The sequence below is a fragment of the Dermacentor variabilis genome, chromosome 11 (assembly GCF_050947875.1).
Source record: "Dermacentor variabilis isolate Ectoservices chromosome 11, ASM5094787v1, whole genome shotgun sequence".
NCBI classification, from domain to species: Eukaryota; Metazoa; Arthropoda; class Arachnida; order Ixodida; family Ixodidae; genus Dermacentor; species Dermacentor variabilis.
The window spans coordinates 17026523-17054068 of record NC_134578.1 but is presented as its reverse complement, the minus strand read 5'-3'; the positions used below and the strand labels follow the sequence as shown (position 1 = coordinate 17054068).

The 27546-nt window shown below is 43.2% G+C and overlaps 1 protein-coding gene across 5 annotated transcripts; it reads left to right on the top strand.

The window, feature by feature from the left end:
• The first annotated feature begins 644 nt into the window (after positions 1–644).
• On the top strand, positions 645–27546 carry LOC142564177 (uncharacterized). 5 transcript variants are annotated; one of them, XM_075675072.1, is made up of 6 exons: positions 645–1100; positions 9340–9424; positions 11362–11510; positions 13727–14002; positions 15737–15831; positions 18010–27546. In XM_075675072.1, the coding sequence occupies exons 3-6, from the start codon at positions 11369–11371 to the stop codon at positions 18454–18456; spliced, it is 960 nt and encodes a 319-aa protein (XP_075531187.1). In that variant the 5' UTR covers positions 645–1100; positions 9340–9424; positions 11362–11368; the 3' UTR covers positions 18457–27546. The 5 variants fall into 5 exon arrangements, with proteins under 5 accessions (XP_075531187.1, XP_075531188.1, XP_075531185.1 ...); XM_075675073.1 differs by lacking the exon at positions 645–1100 and adding an exon at positions 1126–1548; XM_075675070.1 differs by lacking the exon at positions 645–1100 and adding an exon at positions 1557–1677.

Here is a 27546-nt window from a genome sequence, read left to right as displayed (position 1 = left end):
ATTTAGCGAAGCTAGACTTACAAACGAATGTTTTATCATTTTAAACTGACTTAGTGTTGCTATTTTCTGTTGAAGTGTGCATAACTTACGATTTATCTACGCTCAGCCAAACTTCACTTGCTACCGCTTTGTAGGTGGGAAAAGAAAATTCTATCTACTCGACCCCTGTTTCAGTCCCGGTCCCGTGACATATGAGCTATCATGTCGTTGTCATCATGCCTAGTTGTCGTTCTATTGCCATTGTCATCGCGCTTACAATCAATTATGGTCAATTGTCTTTGGTGACACTTCAGGACTTCCCGTGAATGGCGTACCACTTTTTTTGTTTCTCTTATTGCAAGAAGGAGAAAACGTTTATTTGCTGTGAAGCTTTACGAAGCATCGCAGCAAATGTTTTCTGCCTCGATTTGTCTTTTTTCATATCGCAGACAGTTCGCTCATTTATCCACCCCATGCCCACCACCTCTGTTCCTTCGCTCTTGTCGCATTTGCTTCACCTTGTTCACCGATTCCGTATCACTTCCTTTGCATTCTTTCTTCATTCGCCCTCTACAACGTTCCCTTCCGACTCCCGCATGCGAGACGGCAAGGTCCTTCCTGGGACGCGCGCGCGCATTGTGTGTGCCGCCGCTCCAGCGAACCGCGGCGTGAATCGGCCAGTTCCGGTGTTGCGGCGACGTGTCGTCGTCGAGCGTAAGTGTGCGTCGCAGCACCCAGCCGCGAGCTCCCCCTCCGCGGCTCCGGAGACGCCTGGCTGCATTCGAAACCTTCGACAGAGGTCCGTGGAAGTAACGCGTGCCTCCATTGTCGCTGTACGGCTGTACTGCGAGACGTGTGTACGATAGCCTCTCCTCGAGCCAGCGTCACCAGGGACAAGAGCGCGCAGAAGCGTCCCAGGCACGTGTGGTGATCGCAGCGCAGTTTGCCGTGACTCAGTGACGGCTAGTATACGTCTTGCCTCGTCTCGGCGGCAACGTTGCGTTCGGTATCCAGGACACTCGGTCATCGCGTCTGTACTTGTGTGTTCTTAGCTGGCTCGGTGGAGGCGCACGATCGTCGACAGCTGGAATGTCCCAAGCCCGTGGTGTTCCGCGCCGAGAGTGAGTGGGTTGTTCGGCGACTATAGACAGCACTGTTCTGCGAGAGCGCGGCACCATTTGGAATGTCCAGAGTACTGTAGTCAATGCGCATGGTAGGTGACTGCGGTAACAGCGAACATTGTGTTGTCAGCTTTTCGACAGAAACGTTATCAACGTCTGATTGCAGCGTCCGTTGTCAACTTGGCTTTTCCGTTGTCAATGGACCGACCGTAACGGCCTAAACAGAAATGCAGTGATCAATGGCGCATGACTGCCTTCTCAAGAAGAAAATTTCCAGCGCTTGAATAGGCTTGTCAGTGAAACAGCGTAGCTCTGCCTGCTGTACCACACTGGTATTTTGGTCGCTGAAAATTCGTTGTTTGTTAGTACGCGACCAACGGGCATCTGGAAGCAGCTGCTCAGAAATTTCGGAAAGCCTTTTTCAACCGACTTGCTGAAACCTTCACTGGTAAGTTCAATGTAGATCTGTGATCGACAAAAAACAATTGTCTCGACGACCAAAGTGCGTTTCCTGTTCAGAAGTCTTTAAAAAAGGGAAAGCTCGTTTGGAGACCACAGCCTAGGAAGCATACAAACGGTGAGTACTTTCACTTACGCCGCTTTTTGTAATACATGTGGACAGAGGAGTTCGGTGATTGTGGACTGTTAGCAGGTAGTAGCGCTTGGCGACGCCTTCTGACACTCTTAAACAAAATTACACTCTTTGGGTCGTATCTTGCCACACAACGATAGTCGTCATATGTCTTGTCCGCATTTCCTTTGAACGCTGCGAGCCCGGTACTTGCAAGTCACGAACCGCATGGGCGTTATCAGCATGACAGTGCGTTCTCGGCAGGAAAGTAGCGAGCGGTTTCCTTTCTTCGAAAGGAAACACAAGCAGGGCAGACGACTATTATCGTTGGATGGCAAATATACACCCCAAAGGGTGTACATTTGTCGTAAGAGTACGTTGGCACTGTACAAACTGTGTAATAGCGCGCCACTGTGTATCGCAAAGCTGGACCATACCCGTCAGACCTTCAGCGCATATGACTCAGTTTGGCCGCGAACCTACACGGAAAAGAAGTACCAGATCTTTTGCGATTCGGGAGTGACGTCATTTTCATGTCTACTTCAATCTAAGACAGAGTGCGCTGGCAGCTCTTCTTGCGGAAGTGATTATGCTATGCTTCGACTCCCCTTTTTTGTTATGGTGAAGCGCATGTACATCCTAATATGGTGCATTCACTAAGTTTCCACCCTTTGGAGCGTACCTTGTCCCCTAACAATAATTGTCACCTGTCTTGCGCGCCTTTCCTTTAACGCTGCGCGCGGGATACTTCGCCACGAACGGTGTGCGCGTTATCATCATGACACAGCATTCTCGACAGGGAGCTAGCGTGCGCAGAATTTTCAAGAATGGAAACGCAAGCAAGACGGGTAACAATTAGTTTTGCGGGACAACAATACCCCCCAAAACATGTTTTTCTTTTTAAAAATTCTGCGCGTGCTACTGTCCTGTTGGTGCAAACTTTTCTCCGAAGGTATACGTTCACACTGATCGAGCAGAAGCAGGGTAAATGTGCGCAAACTCGGCCGGAGAGCTTGAGAATCGAGGCGAACGCAAATGTACCACACACAAAGGCAGTATACAACTAGTGCATCCAACGTACGGGGCAGAAACTTGGATATTATAGGGGCATTATAGGGAGAAAAGATCGGATCTGTTAGTATTGTAGTAGAATAATTTACCAAAAAAGGCACTCTTACCGTGGGAATCAAGATACTTGGTAAGCCACAAACGAAATACAGTTAAACATCGGCATAACGAAGTACGTAAAGTCGACAATTTCGTTATATTGAGATCATTTATAAATACACTTTGTTATATTGAGGTTCTGAATAGATGGTGCTCTGTGAAGAAAAATTTAAATACTTCGTTATATCAAGAAATTCGTTATAGTGACGCCCGTTTTATCGAAGTAGTGGCGCCACCTTGAAGTTACAGCACAAGCCTGCCGTGACGCCACAAATTTTGATGGCGTCTGCTAGGGCTGACGTAACATTTATCTATAAAAATGGGCTACACTGTGTTCTAAAATAAAGGAGCCAAAACTTGAACATAGCGAAATGCAAAAACACCTACTGAACCACATTGACCAGAGTACGAAACAAATACAACTTTGAAATCAGTGAGGTCACACTCGCGTATAGGCGCTGGGCTTCGGTGCGACCAGGCGCGACATTAGGAAAATATGACGTTTACCTAACTTTTTTCTAGTCGTCAAGGAAAAAAAGATTAGTCATACTATTACCGCATGATGAACAAAAGTAGGGTATTAAAAGAAAGCTTTATCCGTCTAAACTGACTTCGATTACCTCTTCCGTGTCTAAAAAAAGAAAGAAAAATTTTGAGAAGAAGCTAAGAACTGCTCAATGAGTGATGAAACGAAAATAATACACATTAAGAGACGAAGACTCCGGCGTGCATTAGAAAGTAAACGGGTGTAGACAATAAGCGATATTGTAGAGTTGAGATCGAGAGCAGCTGAAGTGAAACAGGTCACGTGATGCGTAGAGCGGGTAACTGGCCCGTGGTCTTTATTATGGCGTAACCGAATGGACTATGCCAAGGGAAGGTAGGCGTGCAGTCGAGGGCGGCAGATGAGGAAGTCGATCGATCGTGTGATCAGATTAGAAAAATGTGCAGATCTAGGATGAAGCATGCGCGTACAGAAGACAGGGTTAATTATAGTAAACATGGACGGCTAAAGGAGGTCTTGGTCCGGCGGGCGGCGTATAAACTTAGGTTGATGACGATACCCCAGTGTACTTAGTTCACCATACTAAATATAGCCAAGTGTGTGTTTCATTTGTGTGCCAAGAATTCGGGCATAATTGTCGCCGCGCTTCGAGCGCGACCAAGCGTGGCCAAGGTCGCTCTATAGGCATGCCGATGGCAGCTCGTCGCCGGAAGCGCAGCTCGCGCGAACTGCGTACCAAGTCCTCTTTCCGGACTGGGGCACGCCGTTATTAGTAAGACAGGGGTTGGAGAGAATTCGAAATCGGTGCATGGGACGCGGGTGTATATTCTTCACTGTTAGCGCCGGCAGTCGTTCCACATTGCCGACCGCGCGAGATTGTCTCGTTCGATATAGGGAAGAGAGAATGTGAGAGCTGCGTCGGTGTGCCAGGCGCGCTAAATCGGGATGCAGTGGATATAAGAAACAGCCTCGCAGGTCCCCGTTCGGGCGGGGCAAGCATGCATCCGGGTTTCTCCGCGTTCCAGGGCCCAGCTTTGTTTAGAGCCAAATCTATAGCCGCGCGTTCACGAACCATCCGACGGTCCTGTTGCGCACGTCACCATAAAACGAGGCGTTTTTTTTTTATGTGATCGCTTGTGTGTAATTGTGTGTGCACGCTTTGCCACATCATACGGTATTTGCGGTGACTAGCACAGGTTCTTAAGTATAACTTCATTTATGTGTAAAAAAAACCACACTGCTGGCGTACGAATAGCTAGGCTTTTGGCTGGTTCCCATAGTGGACTACCTCAAAATTAGACTCTCTTTGGAGTGCAGTGCTACGAAGCACACTGTTGTGGGTTCGATTCCCGATCACAGCCTACCCGTTTCGATGGTAGCGGCTTGAAAAAAAAACGTGCGTACATTGTGTTTATACTTATGTGCGAATTCAGGTACGTGGTCAAAGATATATATACCAGCCACCTGAATTCGCAGGCCACATTTAGAATGCTTGAAAAAGGGCACGAACGTGCATTGAAATTCATATATATATGTGTGTGTGATAATTATTGTAGCATCTTGTCATTTAAGAATACTATGATGATGATGAATAAATTTACTAAGAATGCGAAAAATTTTCGGATTGCCAGTTGTCAAATTCGCCATCTTGTCAGCTCTGACTGGCTCAGAATACTAGCGTGCTGTCACGGAAACGAACGAGAGTAACTGGCTGGCACGTCCGCACAAATTATCGGTGTTGGAAAGCGGCGGTGTATTTGCCACTGCGTGCTTACGTTGGCACCGACTACAGACGTCTGTCGGTATCTCAGTCATACGAAAATAGTTTCCTGGTGCATCAAGCAATCCGGAAAGAAGAACCGATATAACAGTGTTATCTTGAAAGTAGACCCTGCTGGATGCTATAAAATCATTGCGATGTATGGCGTGGGTTAAGAACGTGAAATACCAGGGCCGTGAATTTTGCCGTGGCGGAAAACAACAACAAAAAAAAAAGTCCACGGGACACACGTTGCAAGTACGCACGCAATATCCCCACGACGTCATGAGATTTTGACAGTGTCTTATCGGGACAATAGCTAATAGTTCGTTGGTAAACAGAATACACTGCATTACAGAAGAGCCCAGAAACTCAACATATATATGGTATTGAAAACTTAAGCTCATTCTGAAATGAAAAAAGGCGCAAATATTCGAATGTATTCAGTGAAATACGCAGAGTCATGCATAATGACGTGCTGCTGCCAAGACACGACCGCGAAGTTCAAAAATGAAAACTTCACCTTTGATTTTCTTTTCTAATAGCTAGGCCCCCACTTTTCCAGCAAATAAACGTCGAATCGATCCTTTAAAAATACGTTTGGTCAGAACTTGTCTACGATGGTTATCAAGCGTGCCAATAGCCGAAACGCATCATGTATGAGGCGTGTGTTACAGCCTGGCTCCTTTCTCGTGCTTCGCTCTGGACACGCTGCGCCTCCTGGCGGTGCCGCCATGAAGTCCGCGCGTACCCAGTGGCACGCGCACAGTGACCCAAGTTGGCGTCAGACATGTTTATTCAAAAACGGCAAAGGCCCAGTGGCACAGTAGTCCTCGGGGTAAGGAGAAGTAGGAGCTCTCGTCGCTCGTATCTTGTCATTTAATTTAATAAGTGTTTTATCCCCCGCCTCCTACCCAGTGGCACATATCCAGGTGAACGCGTCTAAAGCACTACCTTGGAAATCAGACCGCGCTATCATCGGGATCGGCCCAAATATTTATAGATAGATACCGGAACGGAAACTGGTCTGACCATGCGGAGCATGCTATTGCCATTGAAATATTTCACGAGACAACGCCATCTTAACGTCGATCTCCAGAGTCCATTTAGGATTTAAAAAAAAACGCTCGAAAGAAGAGGGAGCTGTAGGAAAAAGTACTTCGATTGCTTCTGCGAACAAAGCAGTGTGAGTAATATGGCCTTCAAGTCACAGAAAGGTCGATGTGGACGACGCATGAGTGCTTGCATATCCAAATGGCGTCCGTGAAATCGGGGTCACCATCACGAATTGAAGATGTCACGGGGAAGAACCCACGTGACCGAGGACAAGCTTGACGTAAAGGTCGGCCTCCACGTGACTCGAATTGTTTCTCCACCAAACTGACACCGTCGGGCATCGTTGCAAAAGTGGTTGAAATTGAACATTCGTATTTGAGTCATCATCTTTGAGTCATCGGAGGTCTCTTAGAGAATTCTCGGCCATTCCTAGCCTTCCGCCAGCGGACATCTTGTTGCGTCTCATTGCTGTCTCTTAATTTTAATTCAGCGGACATCCGTGCGCCAGGAACGCCCACAGTTGCGTCGCAAAAAAAAAAAATGAAATTATTGACAGGGGAAGCAGATAATGTCTACAAGTACACTGGCGAGAAATGGAAAAAAGAAAAAAAAACGAAAACTGAAAACACTGAATAGCGCGGGTGATACACGCGTGCCTGAGGGGTGTAATTTCGCCTCGTTTTTACTCTTTCGAAAGGTTACGTTTTTTGACCTGTAATTTCGCCGCAGTTCTCTCGTGATGTAACGCGATGCACCCTTCGGTTTGCAGTACGTTTTGCCCCGTACAATATAATCATCTTCGTTGTGAACATTTCATTTCCCTTACAATTATGGATCGAAGCCGTGTACGTACTCTTTCTCCGCGAAGACTGTTGAAGAGGGATAACGTTCCCGTGAAGACACACGCTCTAAAAATAGTTTACTGCCTTTGGAGCGTATCTTTATTCGTCCCACAGGAACGATCACCATCGGTCTTGCTTGCGTTTTCTTAAAAAGCTCCGCGCTGGCTACTCCCTTGTCGAGAATCAGCGTTATATGTCACGCAGCTAACGTATATTAGTAGCTGTATTAGTAAATTACCCAACTGCAGTATCAAAACGGTCACTCTTAATTTGAGGAAGGTGAAATAGCCGACGTATTTTAAAAGCATATACTGAGCACGCCTCCCGTGGGATACATGTGACGTTTATTATACGATTATTTAAGTTTAGAATCAGCACATAGTAATGCAGAACGAAACTTATAACTTATAAGACATAGGTTTTTCATCACGAGGTTTTCTTCAGCAACTATTCTTGTTGCCCCTATTGCCTGCTTCACGAACTTGTCTGTATAAAGTTACTCGAGGCAAGGACACCTCTGGCGTCTTAGCTTTCACCGTCATGAGGCTTCAAACGGAAGGGGAGATAGATCTGATAAACTTTCCGAAAACGAAATTTATTTTCCGTAAGAGTTGACGCAACGCTCACAAAAATAGTGAAACAAGCCCATATTCGTAAACTTTACGGAAAATTCAGACTCACACAGCAGAGATGCATCAAGATCTTACGCTACGTGTAGCTGTTCGTAACATCAAATATGCCAGCCACTCTTTATATGCTGGACATCTCTTTAAGGAGTTTGTACTCTTTGAGGCTTATCTTAATTGTTCCTAAACTATAATAATCGTCATGTGCCTTGCTTGAGCTTTCTGTCTTGAAAACTCTGTGCTCGCTACTTTCGCGTGAAGAATGCGATGTCAAGAATGTACCAGGCACGCAGCTCCAAAGGAAGGAAAAGCGTGCAAAATATATGATTATTGTTGTGGGACAAGACATGCAAGCCCAAAGAGGATGCAAAGTTTTGCTTTTAGTGCATGAATACGGCCCGCCATCGTCAAACAGCGCTTACGAACGAAAAGCATTATGGAATCGGCCGCATGTGCCTTGATCACCGTATTCGGTCTCACAAATATGACGGTCATCTGAATACAGTTTAGTTGACGTGCGATCGAGTGTACGCCGCAATCGCCCCCAGCTGCGTTTCGTCAAACATTTTTGGTAGCCCGTTGACTCACACCATTCGGCACACCGCGAAGAGAAATAAACAACAGAAAACAAGAAAAAAAACTTGGGTGCTTGGCGTTGTGCCTAAACCCTTGACCATTCATTCATCGCCTTCTCGCTGGCGGCAGGCGACAAAAGACGCAAGCAAGCGCCATACACGTAGTCGAGTCGTGTCGCGCATACCGTTTGGAATGCATCGAGGCCATCGCAGTAACCTACACTCACGTTCAATTAAAGTCGCCGGTGGGCGGGTTGTATCACTCCGTATCCCCAAGGTCGTCCAGAGGCGTTCATTGAACGCAGAAGCGAGGAATTTGATACACCGAAACACATGTTACTGTTTTAGACAGAAAAATTGCCGAGGTGTTCGTCCCATATGGTAACGTTCGGTCCGATTCACTTTTCAGGGTATATCATCGCTGAATTTTGCGACGAAGCACGGAAACTTCTGCCCTGTTTCGGGAAATTTGACAAAGTAACAACCGAAACTGATTCAGAGACCGAGGCCCACGGTAGGCAGCGCCGGCATGAAGCTGGCAACGATTGTGGCGCCATCTGGTAGCAAACTTGCGCACCATTGACGCGCGCGAGAAAAGACAAGCGGAGGCTGGTGACTGGGGAACTAGAATGGAGGTCACAACTTTGAAAACAAAGTTTGTTGGTTTCGCTCGTCAACGGTCGATACAGGAGCACCTCGGCGATGCGAGGTGAGAGCACGGGTGACAAATCGCGCTGTCAGCGCTCGCGTTCCGTGTTGAAGGCGTTGGATTCTCGCATGTCAGCGGCAGTTTCCAGAGCGATCGTGTCGGCCGAAGGCGCTAGCCTTTAGTAGTGAAACTACTTTTTCATGTGGGTGTCCGTGGGGTAACCGTGGTCGTATTCGGACGGAGAGTTGGCGTAGACAGAACTCCCGCCGGTGCGTGCTCATGGTAAGTTTACGCGACTGTTTGAAGGAACCTACGATCTTTTCCTCTGTATTAGAGGTACTGGAATAGCTTTGGTAGACGCTCACAGAACGCGTGGTATATGGACCTTAGCGCGGTATGGATGAGCGCGTGTCCCTGCTGTTTGCGCCTTCTTTTCGTTTTTCGATGTGAAATGTGCGCGACTGTGAACGCCCATAATTTTCGATGCAGGTTCGTGCACTCTCGATGTGACCGCAGGATGACAGAAGCGCAAGAGCGGAGAAGGAAGGAGTCGGTTCATTTTTCAACGAGTCGGGTATGATCTGCGGCGCATTGCCGTAATTTCAAATTTCTTGATGCAGTCGGACACGTAAGTTTAAGGGACACCGGATTTGCGAAAAAGCTGAATTCCCACGAAGCCTTGGCACATTACTATAGGTAGCTCGAATTGATAGTTTCTGTCTGTATTGGCCCTTGTAGCGCCTACACAGTGGCTCATATTATATTAAAATCACCATGCATAAATAAAAGCAGAAATTTTTCATATATGCTGTGGGACTCGTGTCGCGTAAACTTTTGCGGCTGACTGTACATTTCTTGTTGCTTAGCTGAACTGTTAATTAGCCTATTTTTGGTGCATAAAATTTCCCTTCCGTTGGTTTAATATTTTAACTGGTCTACATTCGAATAATAACCATGTGGAAGTTCTATGACCCATTTAAACATATCCTCCTGTAATCTTAATGCAAAACGTAAGCACTCTTTGCCTCATTATTGGCACTTCGCAATAGATAAGTCACTGTCTCGCCTCACTTTTATAAAAAGGAAGTAAGGTGTGACCGATTCTCGAATTGAACCTTTGCCATCGAGCACAGCAGCCGATGTTCTAATCATTAGACCACGATCGCTAGCACAATTCTTGCGTTCCAAAGCCAGCACACTCTTTCAAACTTTATCATCTTCAGTTGTGCCAACTCGCACTTTAGGCACCATGTTAGATTGCTCTATCTCTTGGAATGGCCCACTTTTCCCAGTATTTTCCTCATAGTAGCTAATACTACATGCAAGTTGTGCAGTGTTGTACTGAATTCATGCATGATCACCCATGTTAATCATGTTTTCACATTCCATCACTGGAGTAGAAATTCCATTATTGTTTTAATATACACCACATGACATAGCCAGAGGCACGTATGATTGTGAAGCACGTGGTCGCTGATGACATCACAATCAGTGTTTCTCTCACGCTCGTCCACTACACATGTAGAATCCAACAATCATCATGTTGCGAGCTTAGCGTTCAACAGCTGGCGTATAAATCATGCCGTTGCCACCCTAAAATCATCTTGGATGTGGTTGACGTTGTGCTCCTGCGTCATACACACATACGCTTGCAATCCACAGGCACAATTACTAAATTTGCACAACCACATTGGTCCACCTGGTATCACTTTGCGAAAGCCCAAGAAATGCCGGGTAGCCAGGTACTTGCAGAATGCTTTGCACAGCATTAATTCCCATAGTGCGTGGGATATGCACAATATTAAAATTAGAACTGTAGCGTAAGGGAACGCGAGTGCTAGTATGCATTCATCAGGTTCTTGTCTTGTACCTGTGTTTTAGTGTGTGTTTTGTGTGTATGCATATTGCTTCATGCAAATCTTGTTTCCTTGTCTCTAACATCTTATAGAGTAAAATGCTTCTAGTATATGATGCAGTCACTTCATAGTAAAGGTTGTGGAGGAAAAAGTGGATGCATTATTATTGTCTACTTGATAAGAAATCCTGATGCATATGGCAGTTAGAAAAGCAGGATTAAGTGACCTTTGTTTCATTTGAAATTATTGTACTCTGTCTCATTTCTACCTATCAGTAAATACCTTTAACTGCATTATAGTTCAGACGTTCGCTGGTCTCGAAACGTACTGGCGTAAATCAATGAATTGAGGCACATAATGCCCAAAATCTGGTTACTGAAACTTGCATGCGCACATTTCGTTCTTTTAGAGAGACCCATTTAATGTGTTTAGCCGCTGGTGCTAGGTATCGCCCATGAGAGGTGTGAAGTCTGTTTTTCATATTATGTACTTGTTTTCGCCTACTTTCACTTCCCGTGATCATTTCTGCATTTCAGTTTAAAAATATCAGTTAACTTCTCCTCTGCTTTTCTTGGCTTCATTGCCTGTTGGCTTCGTACGTTTGTAAATATATGTGTCAGTAGTATTGAGGCCACATTATTTGTGTCAAATGCAGGCGTAAGATGTTTAGGAGTGCCAGCATGAACCTGGGCGCAGTGGCGTTGCCGGGATGCCAGGCCATCCTGTGCTTCATCAACATTGTCCTGCAGCTGGTCTCGCTGCCTCCGTCCTACTGGGGAACCTACATTGCAAAGACTGATCAAGGTTGGTCGTTATTGTCATTAGAGTTTTTAAAATAATGTGGTATCTTGCCGTGTAGCTTTCAAAACTATGCCTCTTTGTTTTGGTGTGTCTTTGTTTTGCATTTTCTGTCTGCCATGAATGTACACGAATTTAGCCAACTTGGGACCTGTTGGGCTACAAAGTCTGAGAAATCGGCAAATAGAAACCTGTCCTGGAGTGGGCCTTCGGCTGCTCTACAAGCAACAAACAGTGATAATTTTCAGGGCTGTACAACAAACACACAGCCGAATGACAGTGCAAGTGAAATATGCAAATGCTGACATAGTTGCTATTTGGAAATAGGTATTTACAGTAGAACTCTCATTACGTCTCTTAGTGGACCACTATAAAACAAATTATTCAGGAAAACATTATAAATTTGCCAATCAATTAAACAGATTCATGGCACCCCGCCATAGGCTTAATTAGAATGTAAGGACAGCCAAAATTTTTGACACCTTACAGCGTGCCATTTGATAATTCAGACTCTGCGGCATGGCCGCATGCTGATTTAGCCACTGAGTTGAGCAGAAAGAGCAATATTTTTGTTTTGATATATTGCTGGCATGGTCATTGGTTATGTTGCCAGCGCCCTCTTGAAACCACTGCTAGTGAAGCCTAGTCAGTCCAGTAGTCACCGGCTGCGCCAAAAGCATGGGACAAGCCAAGCCAAAATTGCCAAGTTAGCTAAAAGTCACTTAATTTGAAAAGTGTCTGAGTGTTTTGATATCGCTGCGGAGAAAAAATGGACTTTTCAGCATGCTGCTTCAAATATCGCAGCTTCTTTTGGGCAAGGTTGTGTTCATGTGGGAAATAAATGTTGATAACTATGCGCAGCCCTAATTATGCGCAGTCGTAAGTTTCTAGATAGTATCGCACTCTGGAACAGTAGATGTCTTCATCAATAGCATCATAGCCTTCGTGACGAACTTCACTGGCAATATTTTCAACCGTCTCCTCAGATCAAGTAACAAGGGCATCATCTGAGGTCTGTTATTCCTGGCGACGCAAATGAAGTGGTACAGTGGTAGCCTGACTGCAATACCATTGCAGCTTTGTCATTTTTTATTTGTATGTGTAGTTCCCCGCGACTGCCTGATGGATTGAATTTTATTTATTATATATAGCTTAACCATTTAATATGTTTGTTAGGCTTTTCCTGTTCCATACATTGATCAGGCCAGGAGATGGTTTCCATTAAAATTCCGTTTAACCAGAGATCACAAAAAGATGGGTTCCATTTAATTGAAGTTTGCTAACATTGTGCCTATGGTTGGCCAACAAAAGTTGATGCCATTATTCTGTTTATCCGGAATGACTGTTTAAGTGAGTTCTGTTTATTCAGAAAATGAAGTTCTTTGTCTGTCTGTCTGTCCGTCCGTCTGTCCATCCGTCTGTCCATCCGTCCGTCCCGTCCGTCCGTCGTTTATTCAGAGTCCTCAGTAGTAGTTTATTTTCTTGCAAATCCGATATTCTGGACTCTTGATTGTTCTGACTTTTAGGCAGTTCCCATGGAGTCCGAATTATTGGTCTGCGAATGTATTTGTGGGCTGACTTGTTGCCAAAATAATCTACGAACAGAGGCTTACACAAGACATTGTTTTCTAGTTTGCCTGTAGTTACCGGCCGTCTGCGCCCGTCTTTGTAGCCACTGTCCGTGCTCGTTGTCGACGTATGCCAGTAGTCCCATGATCTTCGCAGCCATACATTGTGCTCAGGCAGAGGCCCGCTCTTCCGTCAGCACTAAAATGTTCCTTCACTTTCGATTGTTTTTATCTCACCGCCTTTCCTTTTTGCTAACTCTCACGAAACACACATGCTTTTTCGCCACTTCCCAGTGTACCTTTCTCTTGACAATAAAAGCAATCTATTCTACTCTCTACTCCTTTGTCGGAATCAACCTCGGACATGCTCATTATCTTTCATATTGCTTCATATGATGAATTTGTATGTTATGAATGCCTGTATTTACTACGTTGGATGTGTCCAATGTATGCGAAATGTATTTTTTGAAGAATTAACGTCTTGTCATTATGACAGATTTATTTGTCATAATCTTTCTCTTTATATCTTTGTACTTATATAGAGGTCGAGGGCTGGTCAAGCTCACTAGCTTTTGTCCTTGACCCCCTTCATCCTCATTGCGAAAATAAACATTCTTACACGCCATCGTGCCATCCCTGTCCTTGTTGCCACAGGAGCCATTCTCGAGCGTGGCCACTTCGGATTGTGGTACGTCTGCAGCCAGCGCGTGCCGTTCTTCTTTGAGGACTGCGAGGCTCCCATCACGTACCTGAGGCTGACCGGACTCAGCACGGCCGCCGGAGCATTGGCCATCATTCACCTGCTCATACTGTTCGGAGCTCTACCGCTCATCGTCATACGCTTGGTCCAGTCTATTCGAAACATCGAAGACGGGTGCCTTGATGTGCGGTTCCTGTGTTTGGCCAAGACTACTGTCACTGTTGTTGCATGTGAGTCTATAGGTCCATTTACTTTGTGCTCACACTGCCGAATGCCGTAGCATCTAGAGGTTGTTAGTGATAAAATGAAAAACTAGACCACCACCTTCGTGTTTCAGAAGGCCGTGATGTGGACTGGGCAGCAGACGGGTAAATAGCTGATATTCCGGTTGAGATTAAGAAGAATAAATGGGAGTTGGGTGGTCAGTGTAATGCGCAAACCAGATAACCAGTGATTATAAGAGGGATTACATTTTAAGATTAAAGAAATTTCTCATAGAACACATTCACTCAATTTTTTCCTAGGTCTATAAAAGCATGCAACTGAAAGAAGCTATACCTAGTATGTCTAATGAACTATTTGCATCATAGCTGTGATGTTCTTATGGTTTGCTATTTGTCGCAATTGCTTTGGTTGCTTTTGATCTTCTTGTATTGATCAATCATGTCTCCCCTCCCACTGTAACGCCACTAAGCACTGTAGGTAAATAAAAAAATAGATGAACTGAATGAGTGCCAAGGCTTGGGAAATGCAATCAAGAACGACAGAGGCAGTGTGAGGTGGTGAAAACGCAGGTGATGTGATAAAATTAGGACATGTATTTGCAGTCATAGGAACATGCAACTTAATTTGAGGGAGATTGCTTGTTTGTCCGTTTGATCATGAGCAGCAGGGTCTTTGTTATATCATTGTTCTGACCTGGCACATATTCAATATCACTGGGTATCACTGAATATACGATATCACTGGATGTGCGATGGAATATGTTGTATATCACCGCAATAAAGCGAATTTTTGGGCTAGTTGCTAACCCATGGTAACAAGCTAACAGTTCGAGCACAAGGAAACGATTACAAACAGATATACCAGGGATATAGAAATTGCTGGTCGTGTTGTTTTCTGTGTCCTTATTTTTGCTTGCACTGTTAATTTGTTATCATGTCACTGTGCTTTGGTTAAGGTCCCTAGGAGTTTAATTTAATGCATGACTACAGTATGTGCGTGGCTTTGGTTGGACTGCTGTTGCACACGGTATATTTTTTGTTTCATACCGCAGGCCACTACAACACACAAACAGGGCAGGCACCATCGTGGAACAAAATATAAAATCAAATTAACACATTATATAACTAGTAAACACAATAGGTAAAATACAGAAGAAACGGTGTTATTTAGAATTGTTAAGTAAGGTTGAGCAACATTATTCGACTTACTTACTGTACGAGCAAAAAATTAGAACTTAAAAGCTGGTAGCTTATAATCACATAGTAGCGCCAGCTACCGTATGATTGGCTGATTTCTTTTTTTTCTTCCTTTTTTTTGACTTTTGTTGCTCTGTATGTTTATTCAAAATGTCTTGCATTAAACTTTAGTTGAAAGTTCGCGCATGTGCCTGTCGTTTCACGTTTCAAGTGTCGTCCTAAAATACCATGCTAAAAATTAAAGAACTTGTAAGCATCAGTGTTAGCAAAATATGGCGTTAATACATGGGCCTTATAATGTTGTGTACATCTTGTGGTCAGCAGTGTTAAATAGGCACAAGGTTTAAGTGCTGACTCATAGTTAAGAAGCAGGCTGAGAAACTCGAGGTGTAATTTTCATCTTTCAATTTCAATTGGTACAATGTTATGTGGATGTCATAAGCTCTGTGGGAGAATCAGTCCTTTTAAATTCAGAGTAAGTTAAATTTAGGGTAAATGAGTATGTGCTAACACCTCTGACAGTTTCTTTTTTCTCTCCAACAGTGATCCTTGCGGTGATTGTGGTAATCCTTGGCAGCATGGGCACAGATCAGCCAGCCTACTATGAAGTGCAGCAAGGATGGGCATTCTGGGTTCAGGTAGGGTGCCGCGCCCACCTCATGGACTTTTGTTCCAGCTGTGTTCGTTCTGAGAGCTAAAGCCATTGTAAAGAACACTTCACTCTTTTACAGTAAAGTTCTTAGTGCGACTAGACGCACTTGAAGGTTATAATGTGCATGTATTCCCGTTGTTCTGTGAGAAGTAAATGGGGCAGCAAGTTTAGATTTGGAAGGAATGAGGAGGGGCATGTTAAGGGGTGACGCAAGGACAGCCTAAAGGACTACTGCAGCAAAATTTTAGACTGTGTAAAAAGCCTAGTTTCAGATATTTTAGATTAAAGCAGCCTCCGTGGAAAATTTGTTTGAGATACGAGTGGATGCACCATGAAAAGATAATAAAAAGAGACGTTTTTGATACTGAAAGTGAAAAATACGACACCATTATTGCTCACCAGAAGTGACATATCACCCGAAACGTTGACAACCAGTGTGGATCTTTGGCATGACCTCCAAAATTAGGTGGTGCCCACAGCTGTCGATGGTGCTCTGAGAAATCTCAGAGGCAATGTTCAGGGATTGTATCATATCCGCTGACGACCAGGTGGCACGCGTCATCTGCTTAGAGGGCTATTTAAAGCTGCTAATAAGAAAATTAGATAATTGTCAGCGCTGCGGCTTTGCAGAGATTGCTTCAATGGTATATACTACTCATTTATAACAAATCTAGCCAAAGTTTCTGTCTTTCCTATCAATAAATTCAATTTATCGAAAGTAAAAATTCATTGCAGTTGGCCTTCTTTAAAGGGTGCGTATTTATTATCGGCTTTGGTGATAATTACTAAACACTCATTATTTCCCTCTTCAGTAAACAAGCAGCATGTTTGCAGTGCCCTGGGCTAGCAGAATGTGCCAGCGGCTTTAAATTTGGGAGGACCGGGAGGACATGTTAGAGGGGATACGGAGGCAAAGGTTAAAGTGCATGCGTTAGTTGTCTTTGGAAAAGTTACTAATGTATACAAGTGCTTCAAAGGAACCGCTTGATTGGAAGTTGAGTTGCAATACTTCAAGGTTGCACAAGTGTGCTGTGTTTTATATTTTGTGACTACTGTGCTGCCTTGAACTTTGCTGCAAAGCATGACCATAAAGAGCACTTGTGTCCATCCCATTTTTCTTCTTTCTCTTCATGTTCTGAGCTGTAGTCTTCTAGCCACGATGGCCAACTACCACAATACTTTACATGGCTAGGGAAGTGAAGATTTCAAAAGGCCTGACTGAATCTATGCTTATAACCTCGTTAGTGTCAAGCCTTCTAAAATGATGGCCTATGAACCAGCTGCCTGACCCTGAGAGCGTGTTCTGTGTAGCAGCGGAGCATGTGAAACGCCCATGGGTGTGTCACTCCCGTTGCCACGGCAGCAAGTGGTGTGGCTAGTGCTCTTAAGTCTAGGTCGCATAAACATTTATGTAAGTACTTAAAAGTTTTTAAAGCTGTAATCAAGCTGTATTTTGATGGGAAAGCACCACCTGCGTTGTGTGGAGGCTGTGGGTTGGACTCCTTTTTATTTCCTTATGAAGATGAAGATATGCACAGTATGAAGTTAAGCACAAATCACTTCCCTGTAATTATTATACACTCACAATTATTACTAATAAAAATAAATCTACTTCCACAATTCCTTCCTTCATCTCAGTGTCTTTTTACATGATACAGTGGTTGTTATTTGACTAAATGTGCCAATACTGAGGCGGTCTGAGGTGATGTGGTGAAGTTAGTAAATTTGCAGGCACGAAATGGAATCGGCCAATGTAAGACAAAGAACATTGGAGATTGTTGGGCGAGGCCTTTGTCCTGCAGTGTACATCAATTAGGCTGATGGTGATGATGACTTGACGAACTATTGCGCCTTTCCTTCGCACTTTTAGACAGAAGGGGAAATCTTTTTCTAGAAATTTCTTGACTCTCGTCAATTTTACTAAAATATAAAATAAATCGCAGGGTTTAATATTCGAAATATGCATAGTACGCTGTCAAGGCTGCCGTAGTGCATGACTCCGGATTAATTTTGGCTGCGGGGTTCTTTTGAACGTCACCCAAGGCACAGTACACAAACATTTTTGCATTCTGCCCCCAGCCGTGGCCGGTAATTGAACCTGTGACCTCATGCTGAGCGTGACCTCGTGTCTAAGATATATATTTTGTGGTTGCTGTTTGCACAGGTTGTCATTCTGATCATCGACATCTTCCTTGTGCTGGTTGGTGCACTGGAGAACATTCAACTTTGGAAGCTGCAGAACATGCAAGAAGCGGCAAACACAGGGACGAGCAGCTACCAGGACGACTTTTCCGAGACGTACAGTAATCCCGGCTTTGGCCGACAACCCGTGTACGATGTGCAGCAACGTGCATACGACACCGAGCTTCCAGCACCTCCACCTTCTCCACCCGCAGAGTTGGAGGACTCGGACTTCAACGGATCGACGGCCGGATTGCCACCACCACCTCCCCTTCCGCCGCCAGGCGACAACGATAATGGGTACCCGGAACCAGACGCTGGTTCCAGGAATGGTGCCGACCTGACCTATCAGAATCCCACATTTGAGGACAGCTCACCGAGCACTCAGAGGAGGACTGCCAACAATGAACCGCGCTACGGCAACCTCTGAAGTGCCAGTGATTGTGGTGGACCGGCAAGGTTTGAACGCTGGGCCGATCAGCCCAAAGCTGTCTGAGCAGAGGGGTGTGAAAGACTAAAGGCTCTGTATGTAGCAGACACCCTTCAAAACAAGTTATGCTAACATGAATTTTCTGTTAAGCTGAACACAATGGGGACCTTGGTTTTGGTGATCAGTTATCAAGGTAAATTTTGACAAGAGCAGATTTCTGCTGAACGTATAACGGTTTCCAGCAAGTACGGACGCGAGCACAAGTAGAAACGGACTGGACAACGCTGGTGTCCAGCGTTGTCCTGTTCGTTTCTACTTGCTTGTGCTCGCGTCCGTATTTGCTGGAAACCATTATACGTTCACCATGCACCAACTGGCCCAGCAAACTACTCTACTAAACAGATTTGTGCTGTTCCTTTATGTTTGCTTTAAAGGAGCATTGACATGACATCTTCAACTTGTCATTTTTTGTGTAAATGAAGGTTTAAACTCCTTAAACCCCCAGAAAATAAAATACCGTAAGGCATCAGAGTGCCCTATATAATTTACCATAATACCTGTCTCCACGAACTAGTTTCGGTTTCAGTAACCCGGAGGTAGATGTGCTGTAACCTCTTGATGCCTTGGATCCATCCTTGTGGCTTTCCCATGGCACAGACAAGCTGCTAATTCAAAATACAATCCTCTGCCCCTCTCCGGGATCCTCTTGGCCTTTCTTTTTGCACATTGCGATGCCAGCTGTGTGCTGCACGTGATGTCACCAGGGTAAAAGCTGTCGATTGGTCGGTCGATCGCAGAGGATAGTGCCAATTTAACGAGAGCCAGCTGTGTCTTATGGAAAGAGAGGGGTGGTCGCCCATCGTGTACCACTGTTCTGTGAAGCTTCCATTCAGTTGGAGTCACGCGGAGGGCAATTAGGGGTGGACAATAGAGGAGCTTTTCTTTTGGTGCATTGATGCGACCTGTAGCTTTTGCTGCACTAAATGGGATTGGTGAGAGTACGTGGTGAGGAGGCGAAAGATCCAATGGGGAGGGTAGTGTAAGCGAGTGAGAACCAGCAGCGGCCGCATTCTCGTTTGTAAGTGCTTGCAGCACTCCTGTTACTGCACCATTTCAAACAATTCTTGCAGCTCTATGTTCAATGTAGTCTGTTGCACAGTTGACACTACATATAAGAAATTTTTGAGCTCAGAGTGGTTTAGAGCCCTTTATGACAGTGTTTCCCTTTATGCTTGCTCCCTGCTGTAAAATCACGGCATGTTTGACACAGGAACAACATGGGGTAAAGTTTCTACAACTTTAATAATCTGTGTCAGTTCTCCGTTAAAAGTCCTTTAAAGGTTGTTTAAACATTTCTTAAGGCCAGTAGTCGTTTAAAGGGAGCCTGCTGTACAGGCATGTTATGGTCGCATTTATCTGTTCAGTGTCTTGGCTGTTGTGATGAAATTTGTAAAGATGTTGCTTGGAAATGTTTGTGTATAGAAATGAATGAGACTCGTCTGGTGCAAGTGCCCAATATTTGAAGTGCAATTAACGCTCGCAGGATCTTTTATGCTGGCATTGTACTACTCATTGCCGGTTCCCTCTGCGGAACTTTCTTCAGTGTTCAGAGGCTTCCCACTTCCAGTGGATGGATAGCCAATCTGCCTGTGTCGTTTCTGCTGGAATACCCGGCGATCAAGGCAACAACTGCACAAGCCAAATGTCGAAGCCATAAATTGTGCCGATTTCATGTTGCCAGCATCTTGCCTTTGATGAACTTTTCTATCACTGACTTTCAATTTGAAGAGTCGTTACGGTAGTTATGATGGTGACAACTAAAATGAGCAGAACCTAACAATCGAGCACAGTGCGCTCTTTAGGTACAACGAGAACTGTTGACAACAAACATTATCATGGCAGCAATGGAGATGGTTGAATTGGCTGGGCTGACTTTAGTCGACAGGTTGTAAATCGGGGTTAGCCAAACTAGCTCGAGATTATTGTAGCCAAACTGCATGAAAGATTGTCCCAGTGAGGGCATATAATGGCTATAGTATGCATTAGTGATTTTGGATTACAGCCATCCACAACAATGAAAATTGCAGGATCTGTCTAGTACCCTTAGCATTGGTAAAAAATGGAACAATCTGGTGATGTGAGTTGAAGCTACTCTTTGGTACTACACAGACTTCCTACTTTAACAATGTGTGTCATTCATTATCGTAAATTTTTGCACACTGGTTCAGAATCGAAAAACACTGTCTGTGACTGCATGGAAGCATTTGTACAAGTTGGCCTCTCCTTTCAAAGGACTATTTTGAGTGTCCTTAGGTTGCCTGCCATGCGAGCAGGACAGCGGGGTCACAGGCGGAGGGAGACGTGGAAGTGGTCAACAATCAAGCTGGAACCGTTGTTTCGACAAGGAGTCTTGTCTTGAGCCCAATTAATACAAATCTCCTCACTGAAACATTGCTTCCAGTTTGAGGCCTCTCTTACTTGCCCACTTGCCATGCGAGGTTGAGGCCATGCATTGGCAAAGAGAGCCCAGTGACGCTTGTGGCCTCTCAAAGCCTTCGGGTGCTTGCAATGCACTCCCAACATTTAGACAAGTTTTGGGGAGTTCCTAAATGTCAACGGCACAGCTGGTAGAGGCAAAGTTTAAATGTTTTATAGAACATGGTTTTCACAAAAATGTTGAATGTCAGCCCAGTTTTAACTTGCAATCATTAAACGAGTGCAACAATAGGTTGGTTGCATATGCAGGCACACATAGCACATTCGAAATCCAGGCTGTGTGCCCTGGTGCTGGAAATCGACCTTTTCCCAGATTCTGGTCCCGTAAACTTTTGAGCCTGGCTGCACATGGGTGGCCAATCTGTTTACATTTAAGCATGAATTGTTCAAGAGAATATTAATTCTAGCACCCTCTTTTTCCCCAATTGCCTCTCGTGATATTTCTTTTTTCTCACATTGGCCATGCGAGGCCTCTCTCCTCGTCACTACACATTGGTGACGTCAGCTTGGATGGCTGTCAAATTTTGTGTGTATTTCTATTATGTAGGTAACTGGAGAAACTGACTGAAATGTTAGTCGAAAGAAGCCAATAGGTACACGCAGATAGAACAGTGTGATGATAGCGTAATGTGCCAGCTGCCTTATAAGGTGTAGAATAGTAGCACAATATTTTTCTTGCATCCTCAGCTAGCTTTTTTGAACATGCAGCTATGCACTGGACACTTTTCAAGCATAGAAACTCACTTTGAATACATAGAACCCAAGCAACTGATTCATAATTAATTCAAGCAATTAAGTCATAATGTAATAGCCCTTGTACCAATCAAGTTTATGTAAGAATCGGACACTTCTGATTCATTGATTGTGATTCATTTCTGAATTTTTCTCCCGATTTTCTCATTCATTTCATTGTCATTATTTTATTTCACGTAGTCTCTTATTTAATGTTTATCAGATGTGTTAGTCCACGAAAGTTGGCGCTATTTTCCGCTACATGGCTTGTTTGGTTGACTGAATACTGGAGTGTTTCGTTTTCTTTACGCTCTTATTATCTTGTACTGTTGTCATCATATACTGCAACAGTACAGCAAGAGGGACCAAAGGAAGCCCATCTTTTCTGACATTTGAATCTTTAAACATCTGCTACGGTGTAGTATACTTTCATATCAAACTTGTTTCAAGCTTGTTCGCAGCGGTGGCTGATATAACACCTGTACGGGGTTGTGAAAATGCATGTCTTTCCTGTAGTGTGGAAGTGGTAGCTTTATGAAAAGTCAATGCAACTAAATAAAAGTTGCAGTTTCCAGTCGCAAGTGCAGTGGCATCATCTTTCTGGTGTTAAGAGAAAGATTCAAAGCTGCACAACTGACTAGTGGGTCTTGACGCACTTGAAGCATGTTGCCATGACATGTGACTCCTAGGTGAGTAACGACGCACAGGGATAGGTGTGTGTGAACATGTGCTGCCAAAGGGAATCTATTAACTTATAAAAGCAACCTGCTTTTCAAGCAGCTTGTTTGAATGTATGCTTGAGCATAAGTTCTGTTTTCTTGTGGCGTTCTTGTGTGTTGCAGTGTTTTCGTTTTGTATGAAGCAAGGATGTTTTTGAAGGCAACTTAAGGTACTGCGGTTGTGGTTTGCACAGTTACGTGTGGTTTTGTCCAAGAAATTCGAAAGGAGATTTTTTGTTTACTTCGCCTTTCTTTTTTCTTAAAATTTACCATGTGACTTAATTTTTTGGTCCATGTCATTTAATAAAACACTTGGCACCATTTGCCTTGCTTGCTCGAGCATTTGGTTGGCAAAGGGCAGTGGTGCCGTTGTAGCAGCTGGTTTCTCCGACGGTATGGCGTGCATATGTCAATGCTTTTAAAAATTTATCCGGACAAAACTGCAAGCACAAAAGGCAAGCATTTTACTTAACAATACAGGTCAAGAAATGTGATATCCTTGTAAAATTTAAATGATAATGAAGTAGCGGTAAGCACAAAAAATAGTTTCAGTGCTGTTTAAATAAGAACGCTGGCCATTGTATGCTAGTTAACCCTTTGGCATTTTGTAGTTAAATGTCACCCAGGCAGCTCTCTAATGGCTCTGCAAGAGTGTTTGCTGTGATTGCAAGTTTGCTGTTTTGATAAAGAGAAAGAATTATGCACATTTTCTTGTACTGAGCCATTTATTATCTGGAACTTGAAGAAAGGTGCTGTTGACACAGTGTGTCTTGATTTTGCCTGTTAATATAATCTATTGATAATATTGATTATATTGATTATATTAATTATTGAATATTGATTATAATCTATCGATAATAGTGTGTGTGCATTGCAAGTAGCGCATTTCGCTTGACTTCATTGCTGGCTTTTATCACTGGCTTGATGATGTTAGAGTATCTCAAAAAACTGGATTTGGCGCTCATAATTGCCTGGTTAGTCTCTTAGGAATGGCAATTTGTGGAGTCTTGTGCAATGTGCGAGACTGCATGCAGTGATAGCTAAGCACATGCCTTTTTGTGAACTGCTTTTAGCTCTTTCGTTACTGCTACAAATGTGCTCATTTCCAGTGCCTTTACGTTATAACGTATTAATTCAAGACATAGTAGTCGTAATGTATACTGCAATACATAAAATTATAGCCTGATAACTGGTGTTTTCAATGAATGTATAGCAGTAATAATTGCTGAAAGAGTTTTTGAAAATTTTTATGGAACTTCAAAGAAGCACCTTAACGAACCACAAATGAAAGCAATAATTTGCTATTTTTAATTAAATACTGAGAGTAAAAGAATCTGAAATACAGTCATATTTCGTTTATTCGATCCTGACGGGACCGACGATACTGGTCGAATTATCCACCAGGTCGAACTAAACAAAAAGGTGTAAAAAACGCCAAAACACACCATTGATTCACTTGGCAGTATTTGCCTGTAATAAAGTTAGCTTCGCCACAGTGCAGTTGTGCAGTGAAGCTTACCAGGCAGGGAAAGGTGCCATTGGTACGGGGCATGTTCAGCACAATTATGGCATGTGTCCCTTAATTTACACATACACATGCGCTGTCTCCTGTTGCAGTATGAGCTCTCAGATGCGTAATAAGGCCACTGTCAGAAAATGTAATGAATTATACTTTAACTGAACAGTTAAATGCCTTTTTTTCGTTTGGAGAGTTTTTAAAAATTTTCTCGTTCCAAATTTTGGAGGTCGGTCTAGAACTGAGCACGACCTAGAGTCGAGGTTAGCCTAGTGTTGTGTAGATATGGTACTTTGCCTCCCACCATAAAAAATTTGCTGCATGTGACTGCAAAGCCTGGTTTGTGGCAATAGTTATCAGAAGAGTGGATGTGGGGTGTACAAGTCCAGCCGAGCAAGTATGGGGGTCCAGTTACATCTTAATAATACAATCTATAAAAGATTACAAAATGTTTTCTTCATGTAAAATATGAGCAGCCTATGCTAAGTGCAAGAATGTATTTTGCTGTTGTCATACAAGATGTACACGTCAGAGTTCGCTGAATCAGACATTATTTGTGCCAACAAACTGATGGCCACTGAAAAGAGGCTCCACACATTTCCTGCTTGTGTCTGCCACGTAACCCGGTGATGAGCGAAACGGTGTGTGATTTTATTCTGACAGGACTTTAACAACATTGTTAGTGCAGCTTATCAAGTCAAGCGTGTATAATATTTGCCACATAATTGGGCGATGAGCAAACAACTGTGATTATGTTTTTATGCTGACAGTACTACAATTCTTCACTCTTAATGCATATTGTAACCTTGTCAAAGTTGTTTGCAGCATGACAGAAAGTGTTTATGCACATGTGCCAGAAGTTATTGCGTCTAGTCTCGATGCTATTCATCGTTGTCACTTACTGCTTGTTTTGTTTGCGGAAGCTTCTTCATAACTGCCATTTCATTGTGCCCTAAACTGTAGCAGCTGTCATTTATCAGTGCTCATCTTTTTTCTTTTTTTCATCTTACTGCACTTGGTGCGAGAACAGTAATTCACTGGTTAGTGTGGTCCTGATTTTGCACCAGAAATCTTTTGCCATGAAATTGCATTTCCGGAGTCTGTGGTAAATGCTGGTGGATAAATGCTGGAAGAGTTGAATCTGTGTGTATAGATGGATGAAATGTGGAGGTGTTTGAATGCACCGAAGCCGACAGTTGCTTAGTTTTTCTTTTTCCTGTGTGGCAGCATTTATTTAGATGTGATAGGCAACTATGGTCGACCTGGAACAGATAAAAATTTAAGTTAGATAGCTTTCGAGCAGCATCGAATTAGTTTAGTCTGTTAAAGAATTATTCAAGAACTATGTTCATTCATTGTTTAAGAACTTGTTCATTTGTTTGGTGGATTAACTATAGAGCCAAACTTGCCTTTCTTGTGTTTTATGGTGAAATGTCAGCACCAGTACGTTGGTGTGATGTCACGGAATGTGAAATATCGTCTCCAACTTAGGCAGTTTGGGAAAAGAAAATGTTCTTCAAACTTGATAGGGTCTAGTCCTTGGTTTCTTTAAAATGCACCGTAGTCCTTGCTTGCTGATAAACAGTTAACCAGACTCAAATAGGCAGAGTCCAAATCCCAGACGTCACGGCGAACTGGCGTACAGAAATTTGAGACTGTGTTGCTACTCATCTTTTTTGGCTTCCCAAGCTTTTTTTTCATGGTAAGAATGGCCACTTTGCTGTTGAAGTTTTATACAGAGATTTTCTAAACCGGCCTTTTTAATGGCCCTTTAATTCAAGCAAATCACAGCTTAGGTTAGTTTGCTGTGTTAGCAAAGCATTTTGAAGCTGCCTAACTCAAACAAATTTTTTGGTTAACATAAAACTCTTATTTCTCAAAGGCAGAAATGTATGGCGAGAAATAGCTGATAAGGGGACATTCATAAATACCAAATACTACTTGAAGCGTACCCTTGTTTGATAATTCTGTGCATGCTGGCAGATGCCATCATGCAGTCAATCTAGCTGTAATAAGGCAACCTATGACTTACATATTCACATACCTGTCAAGGTCATGTATGCATTCTGTTTGAAATTGTCAGGATGCGTACGTGTGAGTTTTCTTGCATGTAGTTTTACTTTAGAGTGCATTGAAACCTGCAAATAGCCAATGTGGAAATAACAAACCATCAGGTGTAATGAAGTAAATTTGAAATGTCGCCGATTCAGCATGTATGTAACAAATATATGTTTGTAACGAATATCAAATATAACGAAGGTATTTTTGTGTCAGACACCACTTAATCATAAGGAGGTTTGGCTGTATGTTCTATTCAAACATTGGATAATTCAGGCGAAATTCTGTAGGTCATTAGAGTTTAAATTAGTGAGTGTCAACTGGGCCTGTGAATGTAGTGGTGCTGTCCAAGCAGAAATAGCACATCTGTTCATGTACATTCCAGTTTGCATTAACGTAAAGGTGCACCACGATGTCTCGTGAAGTTTGTAGATTTTTTGTGCAACCTTAACATCACATGTTATGTGCACCTGTGTACTGAAGGCATAAATTAAAACATGCATAAATCAATATTGACTAAGCTGTGTTATTAAGTTTCCATATTTGCCGGCATTTGTAACAGTTACTTAATTTGAGCTTCACAATGTGCATATGGGTCTACATTTTGCTTGGGGACTACAGAACAATTGCACATAGCACTTCCTTGTAGTTATGAGGAGCAAGCGTAGGCATTAGTTTTTATTGTTCACGTTTCAATTTATGCTGATGGTACGGTTCTGTCAAGGTTTTTCCTGTTGCATATGTAATACTTTCTATTTCTTTTGGAAAAAACATTCTGTTGAAAGTTATGAGATTCCTTGTTATTCACTGCAGTTGTGCCCACAGAGGTGTTTTTGATATGTTCCCGGTTCCATGGTTAATTGTGTTGAAAGTGCATTTTGTTATCAAATTATGGAGACTCGCAATCCTTTTGATTATTCAAAGTACTACGTAGTATTTTACACAAATATCTCTGTTAGTAAGTTTGCTATGCCCACTTATGTATTGGGACACTCCCTAGAAATCCACTTATTTTGAGGATAATGTGTTCTTCGTCACTTTACTGTTTCAAGTTAATCATGGAGCAAATTTAAAAGCAGCATTTGCTAATTCCTCGAAATGTATATTTTACATGCTGTAGAATGTTTTGTTTTGTAAGTGAAGTTTTTATGAGCCATTACGGATGCATGTGAGGTTCCTTTTATAAGCTGTAGCATATTGACCTTTGACAAAATTCTGATAGCATTGACAATGTCTTGCATTATCAGCACAGAAATTTGCAGCTCCCTTGATGCTTCAAAGTACTACATAGAATTGCCTATGGAGTTGTTTCTTTTACATGAATATTTTTGTTTGTGCATTTCCTGTGTGCACTTGACCTATACTATAATTTTTCTCCACATGCCACTCCACATTATACAGTGGGAGTGTTTGTTTTTTGTCACACCAGGTACAATACATTTGTTTTGTTATTGTGAATTCCTACACAAACATCCTCGGTGATGCCTTCTACGTTTCACATTACTGTTTTCAATATGTTTTGCATTGTTATTGTTCATGCAAGTACATAATAAACAAAATTCAATTTTA